Source organism: Lepisosteus platostomus, chromosome 10, assembly GCF_059453375.1.
Source record: "Lepisosteus platostomus isolate fLepPlt1 chromosome 10, fLepPlt1.hap1, whole genome shotgun sequence".
Taxonomy (NCBI): domain Eukaryota; kingdom Metazoa; phylum Chordata; class Actinopteri; order Semionotiformes; family Lepisosteidae; genus Lepisosteus; species Lepisosteus platostomus.
This window is the reverse complement of record NC_142620.1, coordinates 11,819,165-11,839,732: the sequence shown is the minus strand read 5'-3', so window position 1 is coordinate 11,839,732 and position 20,568 is coordinate 11,819,165. Positions and strand designations below refer to the sequence as shown.

The following is a 20,568-nucleotide window of genomic DNA, read 5'->3' as shown; positions in this document are numbered from 1 at the left end:
CAAATGACTCCAAATTAGACAGACACAATTAAAGTAACAGTTTCCAGTACTTGAAATGTGTCTGCAGTGTATCTGCATGAAAACCCAAACAATAATTTCTGTTGTAACCTGCGGAAAATGGTGTCGAAAATAAGCATGTTTTGTGTGGTTGACTGGTTGGGATTTGAAATACGACTGAAATCTGGCTAAATTGATAATTTTATTTGGAATAAAATGCAAAAAGAAACAGATTTGAGCATGTATACAGTGTCTTTACAAACTTGTGATGTTTGACCTTCTCGGCAGGCGCACAGCTTAGCAAAAACTGCAAAATCCGACCAAATTTCATTCTCTAGGTAATGACAAAACAATACTTTCCCTGCTTTCCAAATGCATTCTAAAGCACAGGAAATGCATAAGGAACTGGCTGGTTCTTGCTTAAAACCTAACCCTAATTCTAACCCAAACCTGCTGCTGAAATGCCATCTAAAATGAGCATTTTCTGGTGACATTTGTGGGTTAGTACTACAGATATCACTGCTATATGGCTAAAAATATGATTTGATTTGGATTCAGATGGATAACACAAGCGAATTTCCGAACATAGAAAGTGTAGTTTCAACCTTTCGATATTTGACCATTTTTTGAGCGACAGGTGCGCAGCTTAGCAAAAACTGCAAAATCCGACCAAATTTCGTTCTCTAGGTAACAGCAAAACAAAACTTTCCCTGCTTTCCAAATGCATTCTAAAGCACGGGAAATGCATCAGGAACTGGCTAGTTCTTGCTTAAACCGTATCCCTAACCCTAATTCTAACCCTAACCTGCTGCTGAAATGCATCTAAAATGAGCATTTTCAGGAGACATTTGTGGATTACTACTACAGATATCACTGCTATATGGCTAAAAATATGATTTGATTTGGATTCAGATGGAAAACACAAGCGAATTTCCGAACATAGAAAGTGTGGTTTCAACCTTTCGATATTTGACCATTTTTTGAGCGACAGGTGCGCAGCTTAGCAAAAACTGCAAAATCCGACCAAATTTCGTTCTCTAGGTAACAACAAAACAACACTTTCCCTGCTTTCCAAATGCATTCTAAAGCACGGGAAATGCATCAGGAACTGGCTTGTTCTTGCTTAAACCCTAACCCTAACCCTAATTCTAACCCTAACCTGCTGCTGAAATGCATCTAAAATGAGCATTTTCTGGAGACATTTGTGGGTTAGTATTACAGTCATCACTGTCATATGGCTAAAAATATGATTTGATTGGGATTCAGATGGAAAACACGAGCGAATTTCCAAACATAGAAGGTTTGGTTTCAACCTTTCGATTTTTGACCATTTTTGAGCGACAGGTGCGCGGGCGGTTTAGCAAAAAGTGCAAAATCCGACCAAATTTCATTCTCCAGGTAACAACAAAACAACACTTTCCCTGCTTTCCAAATGCATTCTAAAGCACGGGAAATGCATCAGGATCTGGATAGTTCTTGCTTATAACCTAACCCTAATTCTAACCCTAACCTGCTGCTGAAATGCATCTAAAATGAGCATTTTTTGGTGACATTTGTGAGTTAGTATTACAGTCATCACTGCTATATGGCTAAAAATATGATTTGATTTGGATTCAGTTGGAAAACACGAGCAAATTTCCCAACATAGAAAGTGTGGTTTCAACCTTTCGATTTTTGACCATTTTTGAGCGACAGGCGCGCGGGCGGCTTAGCAAAAACTGCAAAATCCGACCAAATTTCATTCTCTAGGTAACAACAAAACAACACTTTCCCTGCTTTCCAAATGCATTCTAAAGCACGGGAAATGCATCAGGAACTGGCTAGTTCTTGCTTAAACCCTAACCCTAACCCTAATTCTAATCCTAACCTGCTGCTGAAATGCATCTAAAATGAGAATTTTCTGGAGACATTTGTGGGTTAGTATTGTAGTCATCACTGTCATATGGCTAAAACTATGATTTGATTTGGATTCAGATGGAAAACACGAGCAAATTTCCCAACATAGAAAGTGTGGTTTCAACCTTTCGATTTTTGACCATTTTTGAGCGACAGGCGCGCGGCTTAGCAAAAACTGCAAAATCCGACCAAATTTCATTCTCTAGGTAACAACAAAACAACACTTTCCCTGCTTTCCAAATGCATTCTAAAGCACGGGAAATGCATCAGGAACTGGATAGTTCTTGCTTATACCCTAACCCTAATTCTAACCCTAACCTGCTGCTGAAATGCATCTAAAATGAGCATTTTTTGGTGACATTTGTGAGTTAGTATTACAGTCATCACTGCTATATGGCTAAAAATATGATTTGATTTGGATTCAGATGGAAAACTCGAGCGAATTTCCCAACATAGAAAGTGTGGTTTCAACCTTTCGATTTTTGACCATTTTTGAGCGACAGACGCGCGGCTTAGCATTAACTGCAAAATCCGACCAAATTTCATTCTCTAGGTAACAACAAAACAACACTTTCCCTGCTTTCCAAATGCATTCTAAAGCACGGGAAATGCATCAGGAACTGGGTAGTTCTTGCTTAAACCCTAACCCTAACCCTAATTCTAACCCTAACCTGCTGCTGAAATGCATCTAAAATGAACATTTTCTGGAGACATTTGTGGGTTAGTATTACAGTCATCACTGCTATATGGCTAAAAATATGATTTGATTTGGATTCAGATGGAAAACACGAGCGAATTTCCCAACATAGAAAGTGTGGTTTCAACCTTTCGATTTTTGACCATTTTTGAGCGACAGGCGAGCGGCTTAGCAAAATCTGCAAAATCCGACCAAATTTCATTCTCTAGGTAACAACAAAACAACACTTTCCCTGCTTTCCAAAATCATTCTAAAGCACAGGAAACGCATCAGGAACTGGCTAGTTCTTCCTTAAACCCTAACCCTAACCCTAATTCTAACCCTAACCTGCTGCTGAAATGCTTCTAAAATGAACATTTTCTGGAGACATTTGTGGGTTAGTATTACAGTCATCACTGTCATATGGCTAAAAATATGATTTGATTGGGATTCAGATGGAAAACACGAGCGAATTTCCAAACATAGAAGGTTTGGTTTCAACCTTTCGATTTTTGACCATTTTTGAGCGACAGGCGCGCGGCTTAGCAAAAACTGCAAAATCCGACCAAATTTCATTCTCTAGGTAACAACAAAACAACACTTTCCGTGCTTTCCAAATGCATTCTAAAGCACGGGAAATGCATCAGGAACTGGCTAGTTCTTGCTTAAACCCTAACCCTAATTCTAACCCTAACCTGCTGCTGAAATGCATCTAAAATGAACATTTTCTGGAGACATTTGTGGGTTAGTATTACAGTCATCACTGTCATATGGCTAAAAATATGATTTGATTTGGATTCAGATGGAAAACAAGAGCGAATTTCCCAACATAGAAAGTGTGGTTTCAACCTTTCGATTTTTGACCATTTTTGAGCGACAGGCGCGCGCGGCTTAGCAAAAACTGCAAAATCCGACCAAATTTCATTCTCTAGGTAACAACAAAACAACACTTTCCCTGCTTTCCAAATGCATTCTAAAGCACGGGAAATGCATCAGGAACTGGCTAGTTCTTGCTTAAACCCTAACCCTAATTCTAACCCTAATCTGCTTCTGAAATTCATCTAAAATGAGCATTTTCTGGTGACATTTGTGGGTTAGTATTACAGTCATCACTGCTATATGGCTAAAAATATGATTTGATTTGGATTCAGATGGAAAACACGAGCGAATTTCCCAACATAGAAAGTGTGGTTTCAACCTTTCGATTTTTGACCATTTTTGAGCGACAGGCGCGCGGGCGGCTTAGCAAAAACTGCAAAATCCGACCAAATTTCATTCTCTAGGTAACAACAAAACAACACTTTCCCTGCTTTCCAAATGCATTCTAAAGCACGGGAAATGCATCAGGAACTGGCTAGTTCTTGCTTAAACCCTAACCCTAACCCTAATTCTAACCCTAATCTGCTTCTGAAATTCATCTAAAATGAGCATTTTCTGGTGACATTTGTGGGTTAGTATTGTAGTCATCACTGTCATATGGCTAAAAATATGATTTGATTTGGATTCAGACGGAAAACACAAGCGAATTTCCAAACATAGAAAGTGTTGTTTCAACCTTTCGATTTTTGACCATTTTTGAGCGACAGGCGCGCGGGCGGTTTAGCAAAAAGTGCAAAATCCGACCAAATTTCATTCTCCAGGTAACAACAAAACAACACTTTCCCTGCTTTCCAAATGCATTCTAAAGCACGGGAAATGCATCAGGAACTGGATAGTTCTTGCTTATACCCTAACCCTAATTCTAACCCTAACCTGCTGCTGAAATGCTTCTAAAATGAACATTTTCTGGAGACATTTGTGGGTTAGTATTACAGTCATCACTGTCATATGGCTAAAAATATGATTTGATTTGGATTCAGATGGAAAACACGAGCGAATTTCCCAACATAGAAAGTGTGGTTTCAACCTTTCGATTTTTGACCATTTTTGAGCGACAGGCGCGCGGCTTAGCAAAAACTGCAAAATCCGACCAAATTTCATTCTCTAGGTAACAACAAAACAACACTTTCCCTGCTTTCCAAATGCATTCTAAAGCACGGGAAATGTATCAGGAACTGGCTAGTTCTTGCTTAAACCCTAACCCTAATTCTAACCCTAACCTGCTGCTGAAATGCATCTAAAATGAACATTTTCTGGAGACATTTGTGGGTTAGTATTACAGTCATCACTGTCATATGGCTAAAAATATGATTTGATTTGGATTCAGATGGAAAACACGAGCGAATTTCCCAACATAGAAAGTGTGGTTTCAACCTTTCGATTTTTGACCATTTTTGAGCGACAGGCGCGCGGCTTAGCAAAAACTGCAAAATCCGACCAAATTTCATTCTCTAGGTAACAACAAAACAACACTTTCCCTGCTTTCCAAATGCATTCTAAAGCACGGGAAATGCATCAGGAACTGGCTAGTTCTTGCTTAAACCCTAACCCTAACCCTAATTCTAACCCTAACCTGCTGCTGAAATGCATCTAACATGAGAAGTACATTTCTGTTTTGCTTAGCCTACTTGTTATCAGGTTTTTGTAGAGAGGTTAGATCTAAGAGTTGCGAGCCTGACCCAGGAGAGATGAAGCTCTTCAAATACACATTTATTTTGGATTGACTATACAGACAATCTATATTTACAGTCAATGTATAGTACTTTATATACAAGTACTGTATTATATTGTACTCTTAAGTGATATATGGTATGTGATATATGGTACATAACATTTAATAAAAATACTTATTAAATGTCATTTCTATATTGGATTAAAATTATGTAGCAATTTTCAAATCATTCACTAAGTATTTAGAACACTGTCCAAATGTTTGTAATTTATGAACACAAAACAATCCACATTAACATTAAAAAGTAAAAGCTTACTTACATATTAAAACTAGAGTTGACATTCAAGTTTTCATCTGAATATGACGAGGTTATGACATTTTAACCCCCCTTTTTTATTTTACTTAATTTCACTTATTTGCAGGATTTTTTTTCTTTCACTTTATTTAGACAAGATTTATCATTTTTGTCTAAGGGTGGAAAGGAAATAGGAGACGTTATTCGTAACACAGATACAATTTAAGAAAATCTCAGCTCACGGTCGGAGCTTTTAAATAGCACGACAGAGAGGCCCCAGCAGAGCGAAGTAAGAAGCGTGGCTTCACTGGTGTTATTTTTTCACCAGGGCTTAGAGAACGAAGTGCCTGAGTGTCAGCAGTGGGCAGCAGAGCTCCCCTGGCTTTGTATATAATTAGTACCCGTCTCTTTAACACTGTGGGGAGGAGAGGAAGGTGGAAGATGGCAACTCTCGGGCAACTGTCAACTGCAGATATCTGCGTTTTCAGAAAGGCGACGGATAGCATCTCTCGATCATGGAATTAAGAAGACTCGGAAGCAGCGAGAGAGAAAGTGGAATGCAAACGGGTTAAAGAGCAAATCGAGAAAAATATTGGGATCCTCGTGTGTAGCGATTTTATGCTCAACAGCATCCGCAAGATTGACAACACTGCATTCCCTGACAGATTTAATAATTAACACCGGGATAGTATCCATACTCGTGTTATTACAGTAATACATAAATCTATTAACTGTCAGTGTCAACCTTGTTTACTTCGAGCCTGCCCTTCGGAGATTGAGAGAAAAAAACAGACTGCATAGCGCTTAATCCTTCTTTCGAAAGGAAAGACGAAAATGAGGTAAGGGGTAAGCGACACATGATTAATCGGCGAATGAAATGTTCTACTTTAATCTTTCAGAAGAGTTGATTATTTTCAGGACAGTTTCATTTACCGTCTATGAGAAACGATTAAACAAATTGTGACCGGTTTTTGATTTGACAACAGAGTGGCTCATTGTCAAGGTGGCGGTTTTGAACAGAGGTTAGGGGGTTCAGCAAAATATGTTAAGATGACTCGTTTTGTGTAAGGTACAAACTCGAAGGTGGAGCTACTACAAAATGGGATATTATTGTCAATTGAATAATATATTTTTCAGTTACCAGTGGGGAAAAGTAGCATTCTCTGTTTTGAACGCTAGCGTAAACGTTTCAGTTTAGACCTCTCATACTCTGTGCTGAAGCACATTGTCGCTGCTCCTCTCCTGCGAAGAGTGCTGTGCTGTTGGAATCGGAACAAATAAAAACACGAGAGGCGTTTTGTGGTGTCATTGAGCGAGTGGTCTGCTGGGAAGAGACGGACTGTGTTGTCATGGAAACGAGACTACACATTTATTTCTAAGCCCTTAAAGCATGAATCAAGTGCTCTCAAAAAATAAAAATGATCTTTTACAGACGATTCGATTCTGAAACCATCTCATGCTTCACTTTAGGATAGCACTAGTAATGAAATAACGATAAAAATGCATGTGAACTGCAGTTTGTCTTTTACTGCAAGAAAAGCATTTTGTAAACGACGTGCCCTTTTGTCAGATTATGATGACTGTCACTTTTACCGAATTTACTAAACAGAAACTTTAAATTCAGAAATGGAGATTTACTGCTTCACTAGCCGTGTCAGTGCGTTTTTAAGATATGGCCATGTGTAATGAACGAGAGCTCAGGCGCTGGCGGCTTAGCTCTGTGCTGAAGGTTTTTTGAGACTCCTGGAGATTGAAGGGTTGTGTGAGGCACACCACCTCCACCGGCGAGGCCGCGTCACCACGGCTCTTTCTCCCCTTCACTGTCCCCGGCTGCCTCCGATGACACACTTTCCTGGCTCCTGGGGATAAAGCCATAATGTCAGCTGAAGCTAAAAATGGAAAATAATAAACGATGCGAATTTTAACTTTACGAATAAGAAGTGAGTTTAAAGTGGAAGAATCGGGACTTCCCCGTTCAGTTAAGTACAATTTTACTAGTTATACCTTCTTTAATTATTTTGGGGTTTTAGAAATGTCATTAACCACTGAGTACAGTACAGCTACATATATTGTCAGTTCCTAACTGTTGTGTTTTATATCTAAGAGTATGATTCCGATCAAGGGTCTTTTTTCATTAAAGCTCAGAGTCTATTGGTGTACCATTGTGTTCTAAAATGTACATCATAGTGTTTTAAAGGGGAACTGCAGTCCCAATTTCTCAGACATGTCACTAATTTTCAGTAACAAAATAAATAATTTGACTGTATTGCAAAATGTTACAATTCCAAATTAAGCACAAAACTGTGAACTTTGTGAAAGTACTGCATGATCTCCACTGTTGTTGCAAAGCCCTACCCCCACTACGGACGAGAGCAAGAGTTCTTGCAAATTGCAGTGTGAAGTGGCCCTTCCTGCTCACTAGTCACTGTAGTGTCTAATGTAATGTGATGTACAAGCGAAAAAACACAGGCTGTTTAGCAGACATTTCCCCGCAGGAATGTTCCCAAGTGATCTGAATGTAGAGTTAACAAGTAAGTAGTATTTGTTGGCGACACCATCTTAAAGTTGAGTGCGATATTTCTATTGTATTAAAAGAGATGTATTCACAAGCCTGCTTGTTTACAACCACTTCACGTCACCGGACATTTTGTTGCCTCGTTTTGAATTGCAGAATATGGCACTATGCATACCTGGACATTTTGTCTAATTTTTATGTAAATTGGACATTTGTTATGTAAAATGTGTACATTTTACTTTCATTGTGATTTTAAATGCACTCATCAATGCACATTCTTTCTAACCCCGAAACATAAAAATAGCATTGCAGTTCCCCTTTAACAATCTCTCTCAGCCTGTGTGCCACAATGTTACCAAGGTATTTAACTTCACTACCGAAATCACTTTGCTTGATTCTGTATCTTTTAATATATAAGATGTCTCAATTACCATTTTATAAATATGTGTGCATTTCTAGAAAGATTTAAGCTTACACCATGTAATGAGCTTTACATAACATTCTCATGAGATTTTCCTTAATGTATTGACTAGGCTGTTTAAAAAGAGCTACATCAAAATGACATTTTCAAATGTCAGTGATGTGATGTCATATTCAGTCTATCACTGGGATGCTCACTGGTTTCTTTGCTTAATGTTACAGTCTATATGGCAGGACACAATTCTATTTTCAACCTCAAATTCAATGTATGTCTGTCTACAGTACTCACCTTTAATTTGCAAAGTTGAGGCTAAATGACTTTGGTAGCAGGACAGCAATTGTTTTGCAAAACAAAACAATTGTCTTTCTTAAAATTAGGAACATATTGCATACTGTAAAATTAGAATCAGGTTTATGGCCACTTTTGGCTATACAAAAGGAAAACTAGCTTCTGCATACCAAATAATTTTACAGTGGTTTGAAAACACATGGTATTTTTTCCTGCCAAGAGGAAAGCGATATCGTTTTACATCCCGAAACATTTAAAGGGGACTTGTGCACAGTATATTTGCATTAAGCTTATGCTGCAATTACTGATTGCTATTAGGACTAGAGCAGGGGATGAGGGTCAGTTTGTAGTCTAGACATGCCTGCTTGTCCAGTTTTGTATTTCCCTGAGATTCTTCAAATCTTAAGGAAGTGTCTGCAGAGGAAACACCGCTTACACATGTGAAGAACGGTCTTTAGCAATAATCGACTGAAAATAGTTTCAGTTCAGTCACTAGTGACTTGAGTGCGTTATTAATATTTTACATTGATGTTTTGCATTTGCTAAGTCATACTACCATATTGTAACCACACATTACTACATGCTGGACATTACTACAAGAATTGTTGATGATGTGCAAAACAGTGCCTCATCTAAAAAAATCTGTTTGTTTTTCTTGCTACCTGCTTTATAAGGATAGTTACAACATATTACTACTGTAGGTTCTTGGCTGACCTCTAATGACTCTTAATGGGCCTAGACAGCCTGTTGTTTGAGATAAGTATAAGGTTATCTGTTACCAGTAGTTCTAAGAATGGGACTTTGAACATTTCTGACTTGGGAGACTGTCTCAATGGAAACATTTAAGAAGGGCTTCTGGAACAACAAGGACATTGTAGTTTTGGAAACGTAAATACATCTGTACCATAGCTCAAAGAGCTACAGTAAAATCAGCCTATGTTGTTTTTTGTAAAATGGAATAAATGTATTAGGAATGATTAGATGGATGCCTTTTTAGCATGAAAACTCTCCAGGAGGTTCCCATCACCTTCATCTCTAAAGAAAAAAATCGGTTACCCACAGGACTGATGCTCATTGATTAAGTGAGCTTTTTCTTATCCTTTCATTTTACACATTTTTATGGTTTCTTTTATTTTTGTCTCTGCTGCTGAATTCTTGTACAAAATATATTAAAAAGCTGTTTTGGTAACTTAAAAATGGAAGCTTTTAAACTGGATTATATTTCTGCAAAAAAATGTTAGTAATTGCTTTGACTCCTTTTCACGATTGATAAGTATTATCGGCTTCCTATCATGTTATGAAAGGCTCAACCACCTCTAAATGGAACAGAGCAAGCAAAAGAGCTATTTGATTTTTTACCGCAAGTATAAATAGATGTGCATCCCTCCCTAGCTGTGTAAACCATCCTCAGTTGTGAGTTAACCATACGGTAAAAGGAAATTTCTTCAACAAAGCATTTAAAAAACATTTTACAGAGGACTGGAAAATAAGATTTTTTATTTCTGAAGTGCAAATGATCTTTGTGCTAATTGTTAAAATTCTAAAGTTTTTATCTGCTGCCATTAAGTTAGTTCTTACTCATGCTTATTTCTATCCCATCGAAAACATTTTTTACTAAAAACCTCTGATTTATTCATTATGTTGACTAATGGAAATGAAAGGTACTTAGATGACAACTGATGCACACTGTTGGTTCCAGCATGGCTATAGACAAAACTCACAAAACTGTCAGTAAGGAAGTATTCATATTAAATCCTCCAGCACCTGGGGAATAGAACTGAAACTTAAAGAGTTGCAAAGGAACATGTAAAGATTTATTCCATGCTGAAAGGAAAAGGAAAGAGACACAACATTTTGGCTATGGAGCCACACCTGAAGAAGGATCCACAGCCAAACCATTCTGCTTTCAACAGTGAATAAACCTTTACCTGTTTCTTTGCAGCCTACACATGCTGATGCAGCTACTTGCTTGAACGTAGAATTGTTGCTCAGTTGCCAGTTGAACAATTAAAGTTTAATCGCTGTTCAAATCTCTTTTAACTGCAGTGACCTGTTCAAAACTTTAAGGTGCACCAGAGTCTAAATGGTATCTGAGGAGGTCATATGAAGTCAAGGGGCATTTGGGGAGCCAAATTGAAAAACTTTATTTAACTTCCACAAAAATAGTGTTCAGCTGGGGATATGGAATGTCCCCATGCAATAATTAGACCTGAAAACGTTTGTCTGGGTTCCCACAGGAAAACATGCTTACTTGGGTTATTGTACGTCGCCTAAAATGTAAACTTATAAAAGATGATTTATAGAATATTTTGATGGAAACAGAACACAAATGAAATGTTAAAGGAGTCAGTCAGTAACAGTAAAAACAGAACAAGCAGAACAGTGAACATTCCTAACAGGTTTCTAGTGAACACATATAACTTTTTTCTCCCCCTTCAGTCAAGTCTTTATGTACTGTAGATTAGATTACATTTATGTACTCAGCCTTTTTGAATCTGTAGAAGCAATAGTAAAAAATAATACAGTACTTTTAACAAACTAATGCAAAACTCCCAAATTCCACATTTTTCCTGCTTCCTTATGTAATTGCCAGGTTTCATCCAATGCTTCAGGTTCCACAGGCAATATACTGTAGTTTAGGAAGGATGAGTTTATAATTCAAACTGGTAGTCTTGGTAAAATATTTGGCTTGGCTCCAACCAGCTCAAATCAGACTTTATTATTCTCCCAAGTCATTAGTCCTAGTAAGATAAAACCAATTCTTTTACCATATTTATTCTGAAGGCTCCACTGAACAAAAAAGATTAGCTATTTTAAAGGTGTGGATCAGTTAATTAAAGTACAAAACACTTGTCAATAGTTCAGGGTTTGTAATGATATAAAGAGAGCAGAGATTACTTACTATAGCTAGATTAACAGCTGAACAATTACAGTAAGTACACCTTACAACAAAATTAAGGTATTATAGATGTATAACTAATGTTACACCCTTCCAAATATCAGTGGGAGGCATAATACAGACTTTCATAACCAAAGGTGAAGTTTGCCTGCAGCACTGTTACTCACATGGCATGGTTCTGCATTAGTGTAGTTGTCAATAGCAAGAGGTTGTGGGACTAATTTATTGCAGTTTGCAATAGGGGCATAAGTGCTTTCCCTTTCTTGTTTTGTGTTAGAATTTGTCTTCCTGGTTTTCATTAGGCCATTGCAAGATTCTTAATGGCAAGCCCCCATTCTTGGGGTGTAGTGTGTAGAGAAACATATATTTCCTTAGTGTAGACAGCAACACCACTGCTCCATGCAAATTCTGACTTTTAGAAATTTTGATCTGCCTTTCGTGAAAGCTTTGGGAGTCTGTGTACTCTTTTAACAAAGTAATCTATATCCTTGATTCAAGTCTGGATGCATAAAATATCAAAGACCAGTGTGGAATAAGTAAGTAACATATACAGGAATACTTTTGTGTGTAAAATATCCTGTCATGTATTAGTGGATAAGCAATTGGAAATATAGTATGGGTTAACAGTTAACAATTAACAGTATCTACCTATTTTCTGATAGGAATGGGACTGGTGAATCTGTTTTACAGCAGTAGGAGTCCTAGCATTTTGATTAAGAGCCTACATGCTGTTATCTGGGGATTATCCTAAATACAGGGGATTCAGGAAACCTGTGGGGGATTCCTCACTGTTATGAAATTGCTGTTATGAAGTCCTGCTGATGCTTTGCTGTGAAATAGTGTAGACTATCCCTTTGCAATTACAGCTCTAGTCCGCCTAGTCCCGTTTATCTGAGTTCCTCTTTCCTTTGTGAATCTGCTCTGTTTAATCCCGAGAAAACCATGGGTTTGCCTGATCAGATTATTTGGTTTCAAAAGGTAAGTTGCAGTTATTGTTCAAAACCAAACCTTTATATCTTAGTACCTCTGAAACAGTAGTTATCAGTCATGGCACATTGGTCCAAGCACTTCCCAGCTCTGAGCTCTCCTTCTCTGTTGCTTCCACAGCTGTGTTCTGGCCAGCCTCTCAGAGCTGGGACTGAGTGGCAGTGGTCTCAGCTTGAGTCTCTGTGCCACTGGGCATGAGGTACTGATGAAACGCACGGGTGCACTTTGCAGATAGAAATGGGAGTCATTTTACATTAAGTAAGTGCAACCACAAAACCACCTAATTTATATTTAAAATAAAACCTCTCATAGGAGATGGACAGGGTGATGAATTCAGCATATCATGATAAATACTTCAGTGTTGAGGGGCAGGTTCTGTCAGTAGAATCAGTTTGATAAAGTTTGTCTTTAATGCTAGCTTAGTTCTTGTGTAAACTCTTCTAACATGCTAAATTAATGTATTCCATGGTTCTGAATAAATATGATTGTTTTTTTCCTATTGATCTAACACACTTAGGACTTTGCCATTTACTGATTTGGATTCAGCGTGACCTCCATTACAGCCTTGCCAGTTTGATACATACACACAAAGTGAAGAGTTTCCCTTTATTGCTGTTATTACAGTGCAGTGAGATTATTGCTTTAAAAGTGATGAATTGAAGGCATTAGGCAGACTGGCCAGACTGTATTGTAGTTATTACAGCTGTGTGTGGCTGGGGAGAAAGATGCTTCTGTGAAATGCAGGAGATTAAGGTCATCCTACATGTCTGCAGTGGTTTCCATTGGACTTTTATACTTTCTTTTTATTGTGGTTTGTTTATATTTTGTACTATCCAAAGTTATCCTGCCAGTATTCATTTACGGGGTTTTTTTTGCTTGTTGATATGTTCGATTATTTCATACTGTAAATACACATATGTTGTTTTAGGAAATTATTTGAACCTCAGAAACAAGATCTTACTTTGTATGCTTTCACACTGATAAAAGGAGTTAATACAATAGACTGTCCCACTGCTTGCTGAATCTTACATCTTGGGCTCTGCTTGGCTTTCATCCATATAGCTAAAAATCCTCTTTTTATAATTAAAGTGTGTACCTCTTCCTCTGTATTATTTGTACTGTATGCTTTTCTGCCAGTGCTGAGTGTTACAGTAATGCTCTGTAATGGTGTACCACATACTGAGGAGGAACTGTGAAGCAGGTGGGTACAGAGCCCTACATTTTCATAACAAGACAAAGACGTATGAGAGGAAATATAACTTTTTTTCAGGCTTTAGACTAACATGTGTTGGTACACCCTTAGACAGTGTACTGTATATGCAGATGTGTTTGATATGGGCTTTAGATATCTGGCCATAAATACTGTATTTAAGAATGTGCATAAGTGATGTGTTTGATGTTCATAAGTATATTGTGTATTCTTATTGTTATACATGTAGAGGGTTATCCAGATATTTACATTTCTGTTAAAACAATGGGCATCTTTGGGGAGTATTTGTGGAACTGTGTCCTTATTTTATTGTGTCATTGAGGCAGCCACAATGGCCAAAGATCCGGATGGCCAATCAATTGTAGTAATTGTTAAACTAAACAAAACAAATTGTGGTTTAATATTTAAGTCAGCCTTAGGGGATCAATAAAGAAGACAGGATAAAAAACACAGAAACATGGTAGGAGAGAAAAGAGCAGAAGTGAGATTAGAAGCATTTAGTTCAATTGGAGTATCGTCCTTCATAGCCTGGGACTACAGAACTTCTAGGTTATCTAAGCACTAAGAAGACTGACTTTTTGTTTTAAGCAGGGGACATATTGACTTATAATTATGGAAATAAGAGTTTCCTATTTGTGATGTTCACTAGGCTAGAAAGATTTTGCCTTTTGTTAGTGATGCATTATTTAAAATAAGTTACAATTTGTTTAGCATCTGTTTAATGAGATATTCAGTCCTGAGTGTTTTATTTGATGAGACACAGGTTCCCCCTTTTCTCCCCCTTTATAGTATCTGTTACTCAGTTACAGGGTGAGATCTATTTTCTTCATCAGTGGAAGACAGGGCTTTAATATTCAGAGATTTGTAAATACATGTACATAGTGGTAATGAATGTTGTTTGTAATTTATTGTGAATAAATATTTGTCTTTTTCACCTTTTGCCACTGGTTATTACTTTATTACTATTATGCCATTGAACTAAACAAAACTATGATGTGCTTGGTATTCTCTGGCTACAGGGGGTGTAGAATTGGTAACTTTTATAAATGTAATGTCAGGAACTGATATTCGTATTGAGTTGCTTTTCTTGTTTTATAATTATTACCTCTTTCTCTATCCTTACCCTAGACTTATTACATTATTTATATTATGCTCTTGTTCTTGCAGAAATTTCTAAGAGCCTGTATTTACAGCATTGCAGGTACAATCTGTTCTACTGTTCTGCTGTATTGTTTATCATCTGCTTTTATATAGCTTTACAAAGAAGTGTAAAGAAGTAAACCGTATATAAAGGATTAACACTATGATATTTTCTTTCTATTTTTCAGTGTGGAATAAAACGGTACTAGTTGCTTTGCAAATGCTCTGTTGAACCTGTTCATAAAATAAAAACATTATTTCACAAAAATGAATTACATTTACACAATAAAAAACATTTTGTATTAATAAGAGACTTGAATTGTTGTAATTTGCTGTTTACAAGTCTTCTTGTATATCTCTTTATAATGCTCAAAGTGAGTGAGACTCAATAGGAAAAAAATGTTTCTGTGTTGTATGTTTCACAAAAATAAATGTTCAATATTTTGTTTTACACTGCAATTCAATATGAATATAATATATACTGCATACTGTATGAATATAAACGAGAACAGATGAAATCTTAAATAAAAGCTGTAATATTTTAGCAAATTCACTTTGAAAAAGAATAACATCAACATAATCAAAATTACCTCTGACAAAATGTACAACACAGCTGAGCAGCTGATCTCTTTAACTGAAGAGAAGAACACCTGTAACCACAAAATGTGTTCACAGCCCTAAAGAATAACCTGGTGTTCTCTGGCATAACAGTCTTACAAATGTTCAATCCCCATGTCTGCTGAGAACAACATAAGAAAATGTATCTACTGTATGATGTATACATACATATAAAGTGTATTATATAGCTATAACATAATTAATTACAAAACACTCAATATCATAGTGGACTGTCCCTTTGCTGCAACTTTGCTGCAAGGAGAGAGAAACCTCACTAATTTTACACTTGTTTTGATGATTACAGGATTTTAGCCTTATAAGGTCATAGATATGCTTCCAAAAACATCTGCAACACTTAATATACAAGGACAAGATTAATATAGTAAAACAAAAGCTCTTTTTAGAACCTAAACCTTGAGAAACTGCTGAACTTATTATAGCCAAATCCTGAAGCACAGTACTATATCAAGCCTGTCATCATGAAAATCCTTTGATTAAAGTCCTAAACATGCTCTTCAAGGAGTTCTTAGTTTAGATGCCAATGAGCACTGTTTCTTTTCCACAAGAAGGGTCCAAAAAGTTGTTCGCCTTTTTCAGCAGTGATAAAGAGAGATCAGTGCTTATTCAGTGGATTGGTCTCCAGGCCAGTGAGATGCAGGATTGTGAGTTCTTTGCATTGAGCTACTGTACGTTTCCAGATGCCTGTGCTGCGCAGGTCTGTGTAATGATAAAAAGAGCTTCCACGAGGCAGTACTAGATGTTTAGACAGCCTGCAGTGTCCTTCATAGTTCTCAGGGCAGTACTAGATGTTTAGACAGCCTGCAGTGTCCTTTGCCAATGCATTATGAGTGAGAGTGCATTCACTAAAACAACTGCATTGGGATGTCTATTTGAATGTGTCGATACAGATTCCTATCAGTTTTTACCAAATAGATTGTTTTTGTGTAGGGAGTGTTATGTGATTAGTTAATCTAATCACCTTCATCCAGAAAAAAAAAACATTACATGTGTTTTATATAATCCTAATATATATATATACAGTACATATATTATAATTAAAGTATGAATGGGCATATAAATGAACAATTAGGACACAGTCTTTTTAGCAATAATGATTAAAATGATGAGGGAAGAGTGTTGAATCATATTGAGGATTTTATGTATACAGCTGTCCTCCAGGCTATAAAGATTTGTGCCGGCATATTTCCACCTACACTGGCGCTACTATTTTTGTTAGCAGTGCAAAATGTTTCTAATTTTATATAAGTAGTAGCTGCAGCACAGCTTCTCTTTGGCATGTCAACAACAGACGATTTAGAATGTGAAGATACTTTAAAAGCAGATGCGTGCAAGTATACATTCACTGTACAGATACAGCAGCAATAATGGGTTTGTTCTTAACACACTTTCAGCTGTATAATTATATTGTCTCGTTGGAAAAACGTCCTTAATACAAGGCTGACTAACTTAAAAAATGATAGTACTGTTTTTCTACAGTGTGATGTGTGTCAGCACAATTATGAAAACACTTCCAGTTCAACTTACAACTGCATTTTTTAAAAATATGAGTACATGAATGCACTTCAGATTCACCTTACAGCTTTAAAAACAATCAGAAACCTGAAAAGTAATTTTGCGTAGTAGTCCAGTCCTCTTTTTCTTCTGCTTTAATTATTCGAGATTTAATTTCTTCATCTTTGACGGTCTGCACTGAGGAGAAGGTTCCCAATTTTTTCCGGGTTCAGGGTTTCTACAGCACTTGAGTGCCTGCCATGAATCTGTGTCTAGGGGCTATTACTGTCATCATGCTCTGCATTCATATCCTACCCCAGAGGTATGAACCGTTTTAGATTAAATACCAGGAAAGCTGACACTTTAATTAAAACCTGTAACCAACTGTAATGCACTTACAGTATTAAAATGCAGACATTTTTTCTTACACTGGCATTTCTTATGTCACAAGCTATGAATAAAAAGCAAACATAGCACAAGAACAAATTTTATTGACCAGACCCAGAACATTTAAAACATGTACCATTGCCTGAAATGCAAAAAAATATTTTCTGTATCTCCCTTATGTGTTTGACATGCAGTGCCTTAAGTTGTTCTGTCACACAACACCAGAAGGGAGTTTTAAATTATGCACAATATGGAGCAAGAAATAAACAAATATGCAAGGTGTAGATATGATATACTGTACATCTATTTATTACATGAATTGGTATAAAGAGGTACAGTATGTATGAACATCATCTATTTATCTAGATGATTTAAATTGGTAAGAGTAAATATTCATACCAGTTTTTCATATTTCACTGTTTTAAACACTCCATAACCCTGAAAAGTTTTCCTTGTGAGACACGTCTGTCTGTCTCTCTGTGTATTGTTTATGAAGCCTATATAAACCTCAAAATGAGTATATTGTAATGTAAATCAAAACTTTGAATACAGAATGGCAGCTCTAGCTTTTAAACTGTTTACATGGTGAGTCATAAGTTCCAAGGTAGAAAGATGGATAGGAATATGCTGAGTGATTCATTTATCTGCAAGCAGTATAGACAGAAAATGTGGGTCAGCTGCTGATTTCTTTATATAACAGGAGGGGGTGCATTTTAAAAATAAAACGAAATCCTTATTCATACTGAGATTGGTTTCACTTCTCAGAAGTCCTAGTACAAATTTAGGCCCTCCTTGTAAACAGGATGGTGACAGTGCAGGTGGCAGGGGAGAGGCCGTGGTGAGATACCCCTCATTACCACCAAATATAAATTAGATTATATTTCATATAGTAACCTGTTTGTTTAAATGTATTTGTTCCATCAGCATTTAATTCATCACTTTGTTCTGCAACACACATTAATTTGTGTAGAATGATGTATTGTGGAAGGATTCCAGGTTATCTATTAGGAATCCATTGCAAAGGATTATAAACAGTCTATAAACGTAATTGAATTTAGCATTAACAGCAATAAATATATTTCAAAATAATAATACAAGAAATGAGTGTTGTAATACAGTTGATATTCTGTCACATTTATAATACTCCAGTTATTAGTACTGATAGCGTATTTACAGATGAAATAGATATAATGTCCAAAGCATTGCTAAATAATTTTGTGTAGCCTCAACGTGATGCATGCTTTAATCATACCGTACTTAGACAGACATGCAATCACCATGAGGTGAAACAGACATTTGATGATGTTCAGGATAAGAAACAACCCATTTAAATGAGCTTGTAACAGAGTGAACTGCATTCTTGCTCTTTCAGTTTTAAGTAGTGAAATTCAATCAAAACAAATAAGTCAAAAGGGCCCAGTGCTCAGGTTTAAATGCAGTTACCCACACCTGTTATGAACTTTTTTGACTTCTCAAAAGGTTTGATTGAATGATCTGAACATACTAATTATACATTTGTGTAGCTCAGTTGGCTAAACCCTTGAGAAGCTCCTTTTCTGAGATGAGAAAGGTTTTTGGTTCAATGACCTCGCTGGAGGAAAGCGGCTTATCAAGCTAAGTTAGCATCGGCCAGATGGAATCCAATTGCAGAAGAAGCCAACTTACAGTGCAAGGCACATTAGCTGTGGCAGGTTATTCTGTGTGCAATGGATAATGGTGCCAAAAGTTTAAAATATTTGTCAAATATTTGGGTGTTTCTCCTTTTGGATTTTCTATATGAGATCTATGGCATCTTGACTTTACCACGTTGATTTGATCGCCAGAAAATCTGTAGTGCCATCCATCCCCCTACATTTCTCACTGCTGTCTCATTTGGCTTCGGCCATCTTTGATTTGATTAACTTGGCTCTCAAGTGTTGCAATCTCTATGCACTTTCACCAGAGAAAAACAAAACTGTATGGCGTGGTAGGTCAGTGTCTTTAAATGTTACCTTATGGCTACTGAAATCACAAGGCTACCTAAAGATAAAGAAACAACATTGGCTATATGTAAAGATTAATCCCATACTGAAATAAGAAACAACAAACACAAAGTTTAAGCTGCGGAGCATTCTTCAAATGTGTGTTTTTGCAACCAGTGTTGTATTTTTGCTTTTTTCCTCCAGTTTTTCAGCATGGAAGTTCTCTCTACATGTTCCTATGCAGATCTGAGTCCACTGCTCTCCATTCTAACATCATTAGATATGGTTAAGGTGTTTCCATTTCCCTCCTGATTTATGTAATAGTGCCTTTAGTCTGCAGTTTGCTTATAAGCATTTATTGTTTGGAATGGATGCACTTTATACTAATGCCCTGTAAATAACGTGTTGATGACTAGTTGCTTCATGGTAACATATGTGTTATGAAGCAGTTCTCTTATTATGTTTTAATGAAGTTTGGTAGCCCTTATTTAGCATATTGTTGCCTGTGTGCTTGACTACAGTAGGATGAAGCTATTGTCCTTGCTAGGAAGAATAAGAAGGTGACCCTGAAAGCATTTTTTACTACATAGAATACAGAAGTCCACTGCTATCTAAGTAGCTCTTAAAATACCATACAGCACTTCTGTCTCCTTTCTTGCAGTTTCAGAGAGCTCTGAACTACAGGAAGCTAAGCCCATCGATTCACTATTGCAGGAACTCTTACTTTTAGCTAGGACAAAGGTTGAAGGGAGATTTAAATCTTAAAGGTGCCTCTTACATAATTGGCATTCATACAGAGGAAGGCAAAAACTGCAGGCACTAGCTGTCTTTCAGATACCTTTCTAAGACCTCTCTGTTAGAATCACTATGTGAGTTATATTTAAAAGTCCATGTTTCACAACTTTCCAGCATGACGGTCATCTTTAGAGCAAGGAAAACGGTGCTCTAGATGTCTTTGTGGGCTATATGGGAACCTGTTTCATATTTTTGCTAAGAGACCTAAAATATATTTTTTTAAATGATATCGGTGTCATTCAAAGTGATTTTTAAAAATAGAGCTGAAGACATCATTAGTAACAATAAATAAAATAAATATTATAAAAAGTGATACCATTACTATTATAAAATGTAACTGTTAACAGCATGTTATGAATCCACTAACATTACAGCTGTTTGCTTTTGACAGTGCTACATATATGCTGGCGGCACTTTGGT

The 20,568-nt window shown here is 36.8% G+C and overlaps 1 protein-coding gene across 2 annotated transcripts in view; it reads left to right on the top strand.

Annotated features, from left to right (window-relative positions):
• The first annotated feature begins 5,784 nt into the window (after window positions 1–5,784).
• The window catches only part of evla (Enah/Vasp-like a), an 88,980-nt gene continuing 74,196 nt past the window's right edge, over window positions 5,785–20,568 (top strand). The window contains exons 1-2 of one of the 2 annotated variants that reach the window (XM_088648170.1): window positions 5,785–6,254; window positions 12,646–12,783. Coding sequence is in view for 1 of the 2 variants with exons in the window: in XM_088648167.1 (XP_088504293.1) it covers window positions 6,250–6,254 (5 nt within the window). In the remaining variant the exon portion in view is untranslated. The remainder of the gene's footprint in view (window positions 6,255–12,645; window positions 12,784–20,568) is intronic. The other variant, XM_088648167.1, reaches the window with a different exon arrangement.